At 47.3% G+C, this 15,532-nt stretch overlaps 1 protein-coding gene across 5 annotated transcripts in view; it reads left to right on the forward strand.

Moving 5' to 3' along the window:
- CROCC (ciliary rootlet coiled-coil, rootletin) overlaps positions 1-15,532 on the forward strand; it is a 34,273-nt gene that overhangs the window by 367 nt on the left and 18,374 nt on the right. The window contains exons 1-11 of one of the 5 annotated variants that reach the window (XM_060758833.2): positions 1,506-1,621; positions 4,259-4,391; positions 4,546-4,721; positions 7,108-7,302; positions 8,000-8,083; positions 8,177-8,274; positions 10,982-11,147; positions 11,238-11,344; positions 11,459-11,686; positions 11,778-11,874; positions 15,416-15,520. In XM_060758833.2, the coding sequence (XP_060614816.2) occupies positions 1,580-1,621; positions 4,259-4,391; positions 4,546-4,721; positions 7,108-7,302; positions 8,000-8,083; positions 8,177-8,274; positions 10,982-11,147; positions 11,238-11,344; positions 11,459-11,686; positions 11,778-11,874; positions 15,416-15,520 (1,431 nt within the window). In that variant the 5' untranslated portion in view covers positions 1,506-1,579. Of the gene's footprint in view, positions 1-1,498; positions 1,622-1,685; positions 1,811-4,258; positions 4,392-4,545; positions 4,722-7,107; positions 7,303-7,999; positions 8,084-8,176; positions 8,275-10,981; positions 11,148-11,237; positions 11,345-11,458; positions 11,687-11,777; positions 11,875-15,415; positions 15,521-15,532 lie in introns of those variants that run through there. The other 4 variants (XM_067472711.1, XM_067472714.1, XM_067472713.1 and 1 more) reach the window with 4 other exon arrangements.

Consider the following 15,532-nt stretch of genomic DNA (forward strand, 5'->3'; position numbering starts at 1 on the left):
CGTCCCGCCTACATGATCTTTCGAGGCGGGGGCGTGGCCTCCTTGGATGTGGGCGTAACTTAACCCTAGCTAGTCCTCTGAGATGAGGGCGGGGCCTCCCTGAATGTGGGCGTGGCTTAGGTTGTCCCTCCTGGTCCTGCGGGGCGTGGCCTCCCGTGGCTGTGGGCGTGGCCAAGCCTCCTCCGCCCAGTCTCCCGCCTCAGAGGACCAGAAGGGCAAAGGCTGTGGGCGAGGCTTAGCTCGTCCCGCCCAGCAAACCTCATCTGAGACGAGAGGCGTGGTTTGCTGGGCTGTGGGTGTGGCTTAATCCTCGCTCGCCCTTTTTCTCGGGGGCGGGGTCTCCTGGGCCGTGGGTGTGGCTTAATCATTGCCCGCCCAGTCCTCGCCTTTTAAGGCGGGGCGGGGCTTATCTCGTCCCGCCCAGTCCCTCTTGGTTCTCTAAGGCAGGGGCGTGGCCTCCAAGGACTGTGGGCGTGGCTGTCCTCCGAGACGGGGCGTGGCCTCTCTGGACTGTGGGAGTGGCTTAATCCTCGCTCGTCCTCTGAGACGGGGGTGAGGCTTCCCGAGGCTGTGGGCGTGGCTCGTCCTCTGAGACGGGGCGTGGCCTCCCAGGGCTGTGGGCGTGACTCAATCCTTGCCTGTCCTCTGAGGCGGGGGCGTGGCCTCCCGGGACTGTGGGCGTGGCTTAATCTTCACTCGTCCTCTGAGACGGGGCGTGGCCTCCCGGGGGCCGTGGGCGTGACTCAATTTTTGCCTGTCCTCTGAGGCGGGGGCGTGGCCTCCCAGGGCTGTGGGCGTGGCTTAATCCTCTCGTCCCCTGAGACGGGGCGTGGCCTCCCAGGGCTGTGAGCGTGGCTTAATCCTCGTTCATTTTAGAGACGGGGCGTGGCCTCCCGGGGGCTGTGGGCGTGCTCAATCCTCTCGTCCTCTGAGACGGGGCGTGGCCTTCCATGGGCTGTGGGCGTGGTTTAATCCTCGCTCGTCCTCTGAGTCGGAGGCGTGGCTTCCCGGGGCTGTGGGCGTGGCTTAATCCTCTCTCGTCCTTTGAGGCGGGGGCGTGGCCTCCCGAGGACTGTGGGCGTGGCTCAATCCTCTCTCATCCTCTGAAACGGGGGCGTGGCCTGCCTGAGCTGTGGGCGTGACTCAATCCTCTCTCATCCTCATACGGGGGCGTGGCCTCCCTGGGCTGTGGGCGTGGCTTAATCCTAGCTTGTCCTCTGAGACGAACGCGTGGTCTCCTGGGCTGTAGGCGGGGCTTAGTTCCGTCCCGCCCACTCCCGTGTTATCTTGCTCCTTTTAGTCAAAGGGCTGTGGGCCGGGAGAGGATAAGCCCCGCCTATTCTGTATAGTCCTGTGAGAATGTGCAGGGGGCGGGGCCTTGGTGTGTTGGGGGCGTGGCTTAGCTTCCTCTCTCCTGATCCTGAGGCGGGAGAAGAACTCGGGGCGGGGCCTCCGAGTTAGCCTTAAGGGGGCGTGGCCTCCTGGAGTGGAGGCGGGAGGAGGCTAAGCCCCGCCCAGTCTTTTCCCTCCTGGTCCTCTGAGGCGGGAGAAGGAGAAGCGGCGGCGCGGAGATGCCCGGATGAGCGTCCCCTGGGAGCCCCCCCTGGAGGCCGTGGTGCAGGTGAGGGAGGGAGAGAGGGAGGGGGCGGGGCCGGAAGTGCTCCTCTGAGGCGGGAGGGAGGGAGGGAGGGTGTCCTTTCGAACCCTTCCCAAGGAGCGGATTAGCCGGGCGACAAGGCGGTCACTCTGAGGAGAGAGAGAGAGAGAGAGAGGGAAGCATCCCTCACATGGAGGGCCATTGTTATCCTTGGTATTATTCTTATTATATTTGTGACTTGTTACTGTTATCATCATCATCATCATGTTATTTGATGGGGAAGACATTTGTTGTTGTTAAATTGTTATTTGTCCCTTGTTTGTTGTTGTATTGTTATTATTTTCTTCTTATTTGACTCAAGCTGCAAAGAGAGGCGGGATGACAATTATTATTATTATTTTGTTATTATTTGCTCCTTATTTCACTCAAGCTGCAAGGAGAGGCAGAGAATGTTATTTATTATTATTATTATTGTTATTATTATGTTGTTGTTGTTGTTTGTCCCAATTATTATTACTATTATTATTGTTGTTATTATTTCTTCCTTATTCGACTCATGCCAGAAGGAGAGACGAGAATACTATTATTATTATTACTATTATTATTGTTATTATTTCTACCTTATTTGACTCAAACCAGAAGGAGAGACGAGAATACTATTATTACTATTATTATTATATATTGTTATTATTTGTCCCTTAATTGACTCAATCCGCAAGGAGAGACGAGAATACAATTATTATTACTATTATTATTATTATTGTTATTATTTCTTCCTTATTTGACTCAACCAAAAGGAGAGACGAGAATACAATTATTATTATTGTTGTTGTTGTTGTTGTATTGTTATTATTTGTTCCTTATTTAACTCAAGCCAGAAGGAGAGACGAGAATACAATTATTATTACTATTATTGTTATTATTATATTATTATTATTTGTTTCTTATTTGACTCAAGCTGCAAGGAGAGGCAGGGAATTATTATTATTATTATTATCATTATTATATTGCTGTCATTGTTGTTTGTCCCTTGATTCAAGCCACAAGGAGAAACAAGAATACTATTATTATTGTTGTTATATTGTTATTATTTGCTCCTTATTTGACTCAAGCTGCAAGAAGAGGCAGGGAATGTTATTTATTATTATTATTATGTTGTTGTTGTTGTTGTTTGTCCCTTAATTGACTCAAGCCGCAAGGAGAGGCGAGAATATAATTATTACTATTATTATTGTTATTATTTCTTCCTTATTTGACTCAAGCCGGAAGGAGAGACGAGAATACAATTATTATTATTATTATTATTATATTGTTATTATTTGTTCCTTATTTGACTCAAGCCAGAAGGAGAGACGAGAATACAATTATTATTACTATTATTGTTATTATTATATTATTATTATTTGTTTCTTATTTGACTCAAGCTGCAAGGAGAGGCAGGGAATTATTATTATTATTATTATCATTATTATATTGCTGTCATTGTTGTTTGTCCCTTGATTCAAGCCACAAGGAGAAACAAGAATACTATTATTATTATTGTTGTTGTATTGTTATTATTTGCTCCTTATTTGACTCAAGCTGCAAGAAGAGGCAGATAATGTTATTTATTATTGTTGCTGTTGTTGTTTGTCCCTTAATTGACTCAAGCCGCAAGGAGAGACGGGATTACAATTATTACTATTATTATTGTTATTATTTCTTCCTTATTTGACTCATGCCGGAAGGAGAGACGAGAATACAATTATTATTATTACTATTATTATTATTATTATTATTATTATTATATTGTTATTATTTGTTCCTTATTTGACTCAAGCCGGAAGGAGAGACGTGAATACTACTACTACTACTACTATTATTATTATATTGTTATTATTTGTTCCTTATTTGACTCAAGCTGCAAGAAGAGGCAGGGAATGTTAATTATTATTATTATTATTAAGTTGCTGTCGTTGTTTGTCCCTTGATTCAAGTCGCAAGGAGAGACAAGAATCCAATTATTATTATTATTATTATTATTATTATTATTATTATTATTTTGTTATTATTTGCTCCTTAATTGACTCAAGCTGCAAGGGGAGGTATGGAATGTTATTTTTTATTATTATTATTATTATTATTATGTTGTTGTTGTTGTTGTTGTTGCTTATTACTATTACTCTTATTATTATATTGTTATTATTTGTTCCTTATTTGACTCACACCGCAAGGAGAGGCAGGGAATACAATTATTATTACTATCCTTGTATTGTTATTATTTGTTCCTTTTTTTTGCCTCAAACTGTAATGAGACAGGGATTGTTGCTGTTGTTATGTTGTTGCTATTTGTTCCTTAGATGACTCAAGCTGTAAGGAGAGGTGGGGAATACAATTCTTATTGTTATTATTGTTGTATTATTATTACTTGCTCCTTATTTGACTCAAGCTGAAGGAGAGATGGGGAATACATTTCTATACATTAGGCAATACAGTTATTGTTATTGTTGTTTGTCCCTGTTTGCAGTCACTTGCATCTCATCCATTCTATATTATTATTATTATTATTATTATTATTATTATTATTATATAGGCTAAAGCTGCAAGGAGAGGTGGGGAATATATTTGTATACATTAGAGTTTGTTGTTGTTGTTACGTTGTTGTTTGTCCCTCCCTTGTAGGTGCTGGAGCGCAGCCTCCTTGGAGCCTCGAACCGGTCCCTTTTCCTGAGGGGCTCCAAACAGGGTTGCCCTCCCTCCGGCTTTGCGGCCCGGATCCGTGAGATCCTCACCCAGAGCCTTTGCGGAGAGCAAGGTGGGGCTCCCTTCCCAAAGGGATGGAGAAGATCCCCTAGCCTTGACCTTCCTCCTGGCCTTCCAGTCCAGATCTGGACCACCTTCTGGGGTCTGAGGCCTCCTTATACCATGGCCAGCCTCTCAGGAGCCCCTCTTTCTGTGTCTCTCTGCAGCCTCCTCTCAGGACACAATGGCGGCCCCCTCCTCTATTTCGCCCTCTTCGCTGCTGCCCCTCCAGGAGGAGAACCACCTATTGCAGCAGGAGCTCTCCCGCTTGGAGGACCTCCTGGCCCAGAGCCGGGCCGAGCGGGACGAGCTGGCCATCAAGTACAACGCCATCAGCGAGCGGGTCAGCGCCTCCCTTTTCCTTCCCACCCATCCCTATTCCTTGGCTCTCTGTAATGGCCCTTCTGTGGGTCCAAGGCCTGTTGAGGCTTGTTCTCTTGGCGGGAGGCTTTGGGAAGGACCCCAAACTCCCCACTGAATGCATCTGTGTTTCAATCTGGCCACGTTTTCCTATAATGAGTGGGAGGGTGCAGGGCAGAGATGGAGTGTTGTCCTCTTTGCCAAGCTGCGTGGGGCCCGCTTTGGGGGCTCTGGTGGCCATGGCAAGCAATGCCGGGAGGGTCAAAACAAGGCCCCCGGTTGCCAGGGAGAAGGGGAAGCTTGCAAACCCCTCCTGCTTGCCATTCGGTCTCCAGGAGACGTGTTGACGTCGGGAGCAGCAGCACAAACAATGGGATTGGCACTGAGTTCATACCCAGAGAGGTCCCTTTTGGGGAAGGGGCTGCAAGAGGGGCGAGTGGCCCCTCCCCTTCCTCCTCTTCCTTTTGCTTTGGGTTTGTAAAATCCTCACTTTGGGCCCTTCTCTGTGCAGGGTTGCCACCTAATCCTTCCCTACCTCAGATCCAGATTGTCTCTGGGAGAAAGGTGGCATACAAATGCAATCAAATCAGTCAAATAAAATAAACGTGCAAGTGATTTGATTGATTGCATTCCTGATTTGCAGGATTTTCATTGTTTCTGATGGTCTTAGGCGACCCCTGTGAAAGGGTGAGTCAACCCCCTAAGTCAGGGGTCCTCAAACTAAGGCCCGGGGGCCAGATACAGCTCTCCAAGGTCATTTACCTGGCCCTCGCTCAGGGTCAACCTAAGTCTGAAACGACTTGAAAGCACACAACAACCCTATCTCATCAGTCAAAAGATGGCCCACACTTCCCTGTTAGAGGCCCTAAATTGGGTCTTCTTAGGTCCACATCACGGGAACACGTAAGGAAGGAGACAGTCCCAAAAAAAGATCAAAAAACAAGATTTATTTTAGTTTCTTCATGAAGAAGACGGACAGCCTGGCAGCATATGCAGATGCTACCCTTCAAGTGACTGCCGCGCCCCTCCTCTTTTTTTGCTGACTTTTATACTCAAGTAATAGGTCATGGAAAGTACTCTCTTTCCAGCCCCTCTCCCTTGACCTTTTGATGGAAAGTACCTTCTTGTACCTGCAGACTCTGCGCTTAACCACAACCTTTGAACTTAACCACAACACAACTTCCGGCCTCTACATGTCACATCTTGTTTCTTAAAAACATTTTCTTCCCTGTTGCTCCTTTTCTACAGAGAAAGGGTATGTTTCTCTTTTACTGTTAATTTCATTCAAAGCCCCTTTCAATACTAATAAGTTTATATTTGTTAACATTGTTCTTCATTTTAATTATTGTATTGTGTATAAGATATGTGCAGTGTGCATAGGAATTCATTCATGTTTTTTTCAAATTATAATCTGGCCCTCCAACAGTTTGAGGGACTGTGACTCTGTTTAAAACGTTTGTGGACCCCTGCCCTAAGGGATCGCGACCCACAGGTTGAGAACCACTGACCTAACTGGAAACTAAGCCCTAACACAGCTGTTCTCAACCATCTTAATGCCGCGACCCCTGAATACAGTTCCTCATGTTGTGGTGACCCCAAACCCTAACATTATTTTCGTTGCTACTTCATAACTGTCATTTTGCTCCTGTTATGAATCGTAATGTAAACATCTGATATGCAGGATTTTCATTATTTCCGATGGTCTTAGGCGACCCCTGTGAAAGGGTCATTCGACCCCCTGAGGGGTCACGACCCACAGGTTGAGAACCACTGACCTAACTGGAAACTAAGCCCTAACACAGCTGTTCTCAACCATCTTAATGCCGCGACCCCTGAATACAGTTCCTCATGTTGTGGTGACCCCCAATCATAACATTCTTTTTGTTGCTACTTCATATCTGTCATTTTGCTCCCATTGTGAATCGTAATGTAAACATCTGATATGCAGGATTTTCATTATTTCCGATGGTCTTAGGCGACCCCTGTGAAAGGGTCATTCGACCTTCTGAAGGGTCGCGACCCACAGGTTGAGAACCACTGACCTAACTGGAAACTAAGCCCTAGCACAGCTGTTCTCAACCATCTTAATGCCGCAAATCCTTAATGCGGTTCCTCATGATGTGTTGACCCCAACCGGTGGTCTTAGGCGACGCCTATGAAAGGGTCGTTCAACCCCCTAATATTGGGAGTATAGCATATTGGCATAACCCTTCCCTCACATACAGTGACAAAAATACAAACAGATTGGATAAATCACAACAGAGATACATGGGGGGAGGGAGTGGGTAAGCCACACTCTCTCAGCCTCAAAGGAAGGCACACCATCTGTAAGCATATCTTGACACCCAATGTCCTCGTTGCCCCTCCAGCTGGAACAAGCACTGCGCCTGGAGGCCGGGCCAGACCGCGATGCGGCACCGCCGGAGAGCAAGGCCCTGGCCCAGCAGAATGTGGAGCTGCGCCGACGGCTGGAGGAAGAGCAGGCCGGCTACAAGCGCAAGCTACAGGCCTACCAGGAAGGGCAGCAGCGCCAGGCCCAACTGGTGCAGAAGCTGCAGGCCAAGGTCAGCCTCCCTCCCTCCCTCTGCATTCGGTCTATGGGTAGAGATATAACTTGCAAGAGACCGAATAAGCCAGAGTTCCATAAAAGTAATTCAAGGATGCCGAGGAGACATCACAGCAGCTAGAAATCCAAAAACATAGCAATAGTCCAAGATAATCCCATAAACGTGAACACAGGAATCTCTTCCAGGCAAAACTCTTCAAAGGTACATAGGTAAAGACTGGAACATGAAATCTTGACAGTTAAAGAACCATAGACTTGGAAGCTTAGTAACCCTTCAGCAATCTTGTCTTCTCTGATATGCTTGGAAACAAAGCAGCTAATTTAATCCTGTCCGAATTCCCATGAAATCATGTCGAAGGCACCTGGATTTCAAGGCCTTATCTTGGAGGCTCTGGGGAGACCTAGAGTACTTTTCACACCCTGCGTTCTGAGATCTAGTCTACACTCTCTTGAGACCTCTTCGCTCTCCCCATCTTTCCAAGGCCTTTTCTCAAGGGAAATGGCAGTTTCACTCTCCCCGGTTGCTAAGCATTGGCCGGTCAGCCTGACCTGTCTGCGATTCTTCCTGAACGGTGTCAGATTCTTCCTGAACATTTTCAGACCCTTCATTTTGAAACCCCTCCTCCTCAGAATCATCTGATGCTTGACAGACTACAACACCTCTATCCCTTCACAGTGTCCCTCCTCCTCCGCAGGTCCTTCAGTACAAGAAGAAGTGTGAGGAGCAAGAGCAGCAGCTACTGGAGAAATCCACTGAGCTGGAGCAACAGCAACTGGTGGTGAGCATTCCCTCTTCATCAGGCCCTTCAGTCCCAGCGTTTGGGGGTGTTTGAACCCCTTCTTCCCTCCCTTTCTGTCACCCCCGATGACAGGGCCGCCTGGATCTGGCCGAGTCCCGCTTGCGCCTCGACGAGGAGCACAGCAGTGACCTGGAGAATGCCCTCATCCGCCTGGAGGAGGAGCAGCAGAGGCAAGTGCCATCCCACCTCCTCTGGGGTTTCTCCTACTACTACTATTATTATTGAAAGGCTGGGTGGCCATCTGTTGGGGGTGCTTTGATTGTGCCTTTCCTGCATGGAAGAATACAGGGAGTTGGATTGGGTGGCCCCTGGGGTTGCTCCTGCTATTATTATTATTATTATTATTATTATTATTGCAATGACTGGATGTCCATCTGTTGTGCGTGTTTGATTGCGTTTTTCCTGCATGGCAGAATGGGGTTGGACTAGATGGCCCCTGGGCTTGCTATTATTATTGTTGCTACTATTACTATTATTGCAATGGCTGGGTGGCCATCTGTTGGGGGTCCTTTCATTGTGCCTTTCCTGCATGGAAGACTAAAGGGGGTTCAACTGGATGTTTTATGGAGTTTCTGCTATTACTATTATTATTATTATTATTATTATTTCAAAGTCTGGGTAGCCACCTGTTGGTGGTGCCTTGACTATGTTTTTCTTGCATGGGTTTCTGTTGTTGTTGTTGTTGTTGTTGTTGTTGTCAAAGTCCAAGATAAAAAAAGGTGGATGGCCCCTGGGGTTGTTCTTGCTATTATTATTATTATTATTATTATTATTATTATTATTATTATTATTGCAATGACTGAATGTCCATCTGTTGTGCGTGTTTGATTGCGTTTTTCCTGCATGGCAGAATGGGGTTGGACTAGATGGCCCCTGGGCTTGCTATTATTATTATTGTTGCTACTATTACTATTATTGCAAATGCTGGGTGGCCATCTGTTGAGGGTGATTTGACTGTGTTTTTCCTGCATGAATTTCTGTTGTTGTTATTGCAATGGCTGGGTGGCCATCTGTTGGGGGTCCTTTCATTGTGCCTTTCCTGCATGGAAGACTAAAGTGGGTTCGACTGGATGTTTTATGGAGTTTCTGCTATTATTATTATTATTATTATTATTATTATTATTAACATTTATTTATACCCCGCTACCATCTCCCGAAGGACTCAGTGCAGCTTACAAGTGGCCGAGCCCATTATTGTTATTATTATTATTATTATTATTATTATTATTATTATTATTGCAATGGCTGGGTGGCCATCGTTGGGGGTCCTTTCATTGTGCCTTTCCTGCATGGAAGACTAAAGTGGGTTCGACTGGATGTTTTATGGAGTTTCTGCTATTATTATTATTATTATTATTATTGCAAAGTCTGGGTAGCCATCTGTTGGTGGTGTTGCAACCCAGATCAGGAAACAAGACCATAAGATATTAATCCACCACACTTGGCTGTAGGAAAAAACAATCCTTTTTTATTGATAAAAATGGTTATAAAATAGAGGAAAATATACAATCCAGATGCAGATGCAGACTGTGGCCAGGAAATCAGGAGACGCTTCCTTCTTGGGAGGAGAGCAATGTCCAGTCTCGATAAAATAGTGAAGAGTAGAGACATCAGACTGGCAACCAAGATCCATTGCCTAGTCCAAGCCATGGTCTTCCCTGTAGTCACCTACGGATGTGAGAGCTGGACCTCAGGGAAGGCTGAGCCAAGGAAGATCGATGCTTTTGAGCTGTGGTGTTGGAGGAAAGTGCTGAGAGTGCCTTGGACTGCGAGAAGATCCAACCAGTCCATCCTCCAGGAAATAAAGCCCGACTGCTCACTGGAGGGAAAGATACTAGAGACAAAGTTGAAGTACTTTGGCCACATCATGAGGAGACAGGAAAGCCTAGAGAAGACAATTATGCTGGGGAAAGTGGAAGGCAAAAGGAAGAGGGGCCGACCAAGGGCAAGATGGATGGATGGCATCCTTGAAGTGACTGGACTGACCTTGAGGGAGCTGGGGGTGGTAACGGCCGACAGGGAGCTCTGGCGTGGGCTGGTCCATGAGGTCACAAAGAGTCTGAGACGACTGAACGAATGAACAACAACATACAATCCAAAAAGCCACAATAAAATTCAGCAGTCAGGAATATCTATGAACTAGATGGAAATTCAAAAAGCAACACTAACAGATGCTAACAGGTTCCAGAAAAACCTGGAACCTGTTAGCATCTCACAAACCGTACTTGGAAACTAAAAGCCTCTGGGAATGCAGGCCATGGGAACTGGGAAATCTGCCAAGGTAATGCCTCAGTCTAAACGATGCTTGATCTAACGAGAGAGCCCAGGGAGAGACACTTAAAGCTAAAGAAACTGTTTCGGGACACGCCTCCAGACTTTGAAGGCTGTGCCTCCCTTTCCTTTAATCTGCTTGACCTTTGCAGACTGCGATTCACTCCTGTTTTTCCAAATCTGTCCTTTTCTATCCTCATTAAAAAAGGCAGGTGCTAGCTCCTCTGGTGAGCTATCACCGCTTGATTCAGAAACATTCCTATCAGGATGCATAGTTTCCAAGCCACTGACCTCAGAATCAACAGTTTCCAAACCATTCATGTTTAGTAGCCTGTTCAGTTGCATCAGGAAATACAATCAGAGAATCAGATTCAGGTTCACGCAGGCTGAACCCCAACAGGTGGTGCCTTGACTATGTTTTTCTTGCATGCGTTTCTGTAGTTGTTGTATGGGTTTCTGTTGTTATTGTTGTTGTCAAAGTCCAAGATTAAAAAAACAGTGGAAGTTTGACCTCTTGGACATCTGGATGCATTGTTGTTGTTGTTGCTGTTGTTATTGCAATGGCTGGGTGGCCATCTGTTGATTCCCTCGTCTTCTTGCCTCCAGGAGCACCAGCCTCGCCCAAGTCAACGCCATGCTGCGGGAGCAGCTGGACCAAGCCAACACGGCCAACCAGGCCCTGAGCGAGGACATCCGGAAGCTGACCGCCGACTGGACCAAAGCCCGGGAGGAGCTGGAGCAACGGGAGGCAGAGTGGCGGCGAGAAGAGGAGGTTGGGGCGAACGAGGCGAGCAGGCAGAGCGGGTTTCCAATCGGCGAGAGCGGTGTCGGGACCCTTCTCTTTCTCTCTTTCTTTCTGTAGTCGTTCAACGCCTACTTCAGCAACGAGCACAGTCGCCTCATGACTCTCTGGCGGCAAGTCGTCGGCTTCCGGAGGCACTTCAACGAAATGAAGACCCAGACGGAAAGGTCAGTGCTTGGCGAGGGACGAGGCGGGACGGCATCACAACTATTACGAGAACGGAAAAAGGAAGGAGAGATGGGGAGGTTGTCGGTCATGTAAAGCCGTTCTTCTTTCCATAGGGACCTCTCGGAGCTGGGCCACGAACTCTCACGCTCCGGCCGTGCGGCGCACGCCTCTTGCCTGGACTTGTGCAGCCGCCTGCGTTTGTCGGAGAGCGGTGCCACGGCACAGGTGGAGAAGCAGGCGCGTCTGGCCGCACAAATGGAGGAACAGCTGAGGGACAAGGTCCGCGACATGATCCAGCTACAGGTCCGCTGCGACCTGGAAAAGGCCGAGCTCAGCAGCAGGTAGGTTGCAGGCCAGGCGGGGGACCCCTCTCTGTCTTGCGGGGCCTTATTTGGGGTGACACCCCTCCTGCCTCTACCTCTCTCTCTCAAGGATCGCGGAGCTCACTTCTGGCACGGAACGCCTGAAGAGCCAGAACGCAGAGAAGGCCCAGACCATCGAGACACTGAGCGAGAAGCTGGAGGCCTTGGTGAGAGGCAGATAATAATAATAGTAATAATAATAATAATAATAATCTATATAAATAAAAATGTAATATTCATTCGTGATACCATCAGAACTCAAAAACCACTGGGAGAATTGACACCAAATTTGGACACAAGACACCTAACAGTCCAATTTATGTCCTCCACTCAAAAAAATTGATTTTGTCATTTGGGAAATGTCGTTGCTGGGATTTATAGTTTACCTACAATCAAAGAGAATTCTGAACTCCACCAATGATGGAATTGGGCCAAACTTAGCACACAGGGCTCCCATGACCAACAGAAAACACTGGAAAGGTTTGGTGGGTATTGACCTTGAGTTTGGGAATTGTAGTTCACCCACATCCAGAGAGCACTGTGGACTCAAACAATGATGGATCTGGACCAAACCTGGCACGAATATTCCATATGCCCAAATATGAACACAGATGGAGTTTAAGGGAAATAGACCTTGACATTTGGGAGTTGTAATTGCTGGGATTTATAGTTCACCTACAATCAAAGAGCATTCTGAACTCCACCAATGATGGAATTGAACCAAACATGGCATCCAGGACTTCCATGACCAACAGAACACACTGGAAGGGTTTGGTGGGCATTGACCTTGAGTTTGGGAGTTGTAGTTCACCTACATCCAGAGAGCACTGTGGACTCAAACCATGATGGATCTGGACCAAACCTGGCACGAATATTCCATATGCCCAAATATGAACACAGATGGAGTTTAAGGGAAATAGACCTTGACATTTGGGAGTTGTAGTTGCTGGGATTTATAGTTCACCTACAATCAAAGAGCATTCTGAATTCCACCAATGATGGAATTGAACCAAACATGGCATCCAGGACTTCCATGACCAACAGAACACACTGGAAGGGTTTGGTGGGCATTGACCTTGAGTTTGGGAGTTGTAGTTCACCCACATCCAGAGAGCACTGTGGACTCAAACAATGATGGATCTGGACCAAACTTGGCACGAATATTCCATATGCCCAAATATGACACAGATGGAGTTTAAGGGAAATAGACCTTGACATTTGGGAGTTGTAGTTGCTGGGATTTATAGTTCACCTACAATCAAAGAGCAACACTTTCTCATTACTTTATTTTCCAGATCACCAGACTGGGCCACAGCAACGCATGGCAGGGGACAGCTAGTAATAATAATAATAATAATAATAATAATAATAATAATAATACTATTTATACCCCGCTACCATCTCCCCAAGGGACTCGGTGCGGCTTACATGAGGCCAAGCCCACAGTACATCAATAACTGAAGACCGACAGGTCGCAGGTTCAAATTCGGGAAGAGGCGGATGAGCTCCAGCTCCTCATGCGTGGGCATGAGAGAAGCCTCCCACAAGGAGGTGTCCCCTGGGCAACGTCCTTGCAGACGGCCAATTCTCGCACACCAGAAACAACTTGGAGTTTCTCAAGTTGCTCCTGACACGACAAAAAAAAAATCAATAAACAAAAGCAATAACAAAAAACCAATACAATACAATTAATATAAATCACATAAACAAACAATAAACAGTAACACACAAGCATTTAAAAACCTATGGCCGGGCCAAATGTTATAGTTTAAAAAATTAAAAAATAATGCTGGGCATGAACAAGGTAGGATATAACTGGGATAGGGTTTTCAAAGAGAGATGAGGGAACGCAGTGAGTCTTGAATCAGTGGTAAAGTGCATTTTGAGGGCATATTGCTGAGGGTTTTCCTTATTCTGGGAAGGCACACACTGGAACAGTCACGTTTTCAGGCTCCTCCTAAAGACTGCCAGAGTTGGGGCATGTCTGAGTTCCTTGGGAAGTGAGTTCCAGAGTCGGGGGGCCACCACCGAGAAGGCCCTCTATCTGGTCCCCACCAATTGTGCCTGCAAAGGAGGAGGGAGCATGAAGAGGGCCACTCCAGATGATCACAGAGATCGTGTGGGTTCGTACACAGAAATGCGGTCACGCAGGTAAGCGGGTCCCACACCGTTCAGGGCTTTGTAGGTCAGAACCTGCACCTTGAATTGGGACCGGAAAATGAATGGCAGCCAGTGGAGCTTCTTAAACAGGAGGGTTGACCGCTCCCTGTAAAACACACCAGTTAGTAACCTGCCGCCCGTTGTACCAATTGAAACTTCCAGGCTGTTTTCAAGGGCAGCCCCACGTAAAGTGTATTGCAGTAGTCCAATCTGGAGGTGACTAAGGCAGAGACTCAATGGAGCCCTGGGTGCCAATGGCAGGGAAGGAGATTCCAATTCCACCTGAATGTTATGAGGAAGAGCTTCCTAACTCCAACTTTGACCCTCCCTCTAGATCAGGGGTCCTCAAACTTTTTAAACCGGGGGCCAGTTCACTGTCCCTCAGACCAATGGAGGGCCGGACTATAGTTTTTTTTTAAAAAAAATCAATTAAAAAATTCCTCTGCACATTGCACATATCTTATTTTGCTGTGTGGAAGGGTTCTTTCTAGCCCTCTTTAGGCAGTAATTCCAGGAGCAGAGAATGGGAAATCTTCCTATTTCTAGTCTGAACAAAATCTGGTTACCAGTATTTAAAAAAATCTAAAATTATAACTGTAAATAAAGAACAACACTCAAACACAGGGGAACCCCAGACAAGAAACAATCAGGGCCAGCTAATCACCTCTCAACAAAGGATTCCTCCTAAAAACTGAAATAGTAATCAAGGTGGCCAATTGAAACATTCATACCTACCTCCAACAGGCAAGAGTTCTTTCCCCCACCCTGGATCTTCCACAAATTTTCCTACTTAAAGGTTTTCCTCTGACACGAAGTCCAGTCGTGTCTGACTCTGGGGTGTGGTGCTCATCTGCATTTCTAAGTCGAAGAGCCAGCATTGTCCATAGACACCTCCAAGGTCATGTAGCTGGCATGACTGCATGGAGCACCGGGGTGGGCAGCCTCCCTTGGCTGGCTCACGCTGCCCATCGGGCCACATGCCAAGGGAGGAGCAGCACCGCGTGGCCTACGCTCGCGTAAAGCACCTCGCAGAGCAGCTGCCCTTAGCTGGCTCACGCTATCCGTCATGCCCGATGGGCAGCGTGAGGTGCTTTACACGTGAGTAGGCCGCGCGGAGCAGCTGCCCTTGGCTGGGTCTTGCTGCCCATCGGGCCTGACGGATAGCGTGAGCCAGCCAAGGGAGGGGCACTGTGTGTGGGGGGGGGGTGTTCCTCCTCTGCGGGCCGGATAAGTGCCCTTGGAAGTGGCCCCCGGGCCGTAGTTTGAGGACCCCTGCTCTAGGTGTTTTGGACTTCAACTCCCACAGATGGGAAGTAAGAAGGGCTGGAGATATTGGAGGCAGTGTGCGTCAACATGTTTTGGCGCCCGAACAGGGTTTTGAGAAAATGCTCAGGTCTTTTCTAGTTGAAGACTTCTAGGAGTTGGAGTCCAAAACACCTAGAGGGAGGGCCTAAGTTGGCCCATGCCTGCTTTACGCTGTTAGGATTCTATGATTCTAAAGCTGGCTCAGAAGCCTGCCATTGCCTGATTCTGCTCCTGTCCTTCCAGGAAGCCTCTCGCGCCCAGGAACAGGCCTTGGCCGAGGCGGAGGAGATGGACGCCCTGCGGACGGAGTCTGAAACCCTCCAGCAGACGCTCCGGGACCTTGCGCAGGTGGGGGTCAAA

Source organism: Anolis sagrei, chromosome 13, assembly GCF_037176765.1.
Source record: "Anolis sagrei isolate rAnoSag1 chromosome 13, rAnoSag1.mat, whole genome shotgun sequence".
Lineage (NCBI taxonomy): Eukaryota > Metazoa > Chordata > Lepidosauria > Squamata > Dactyloidae > Anolis > Anolis sagrei.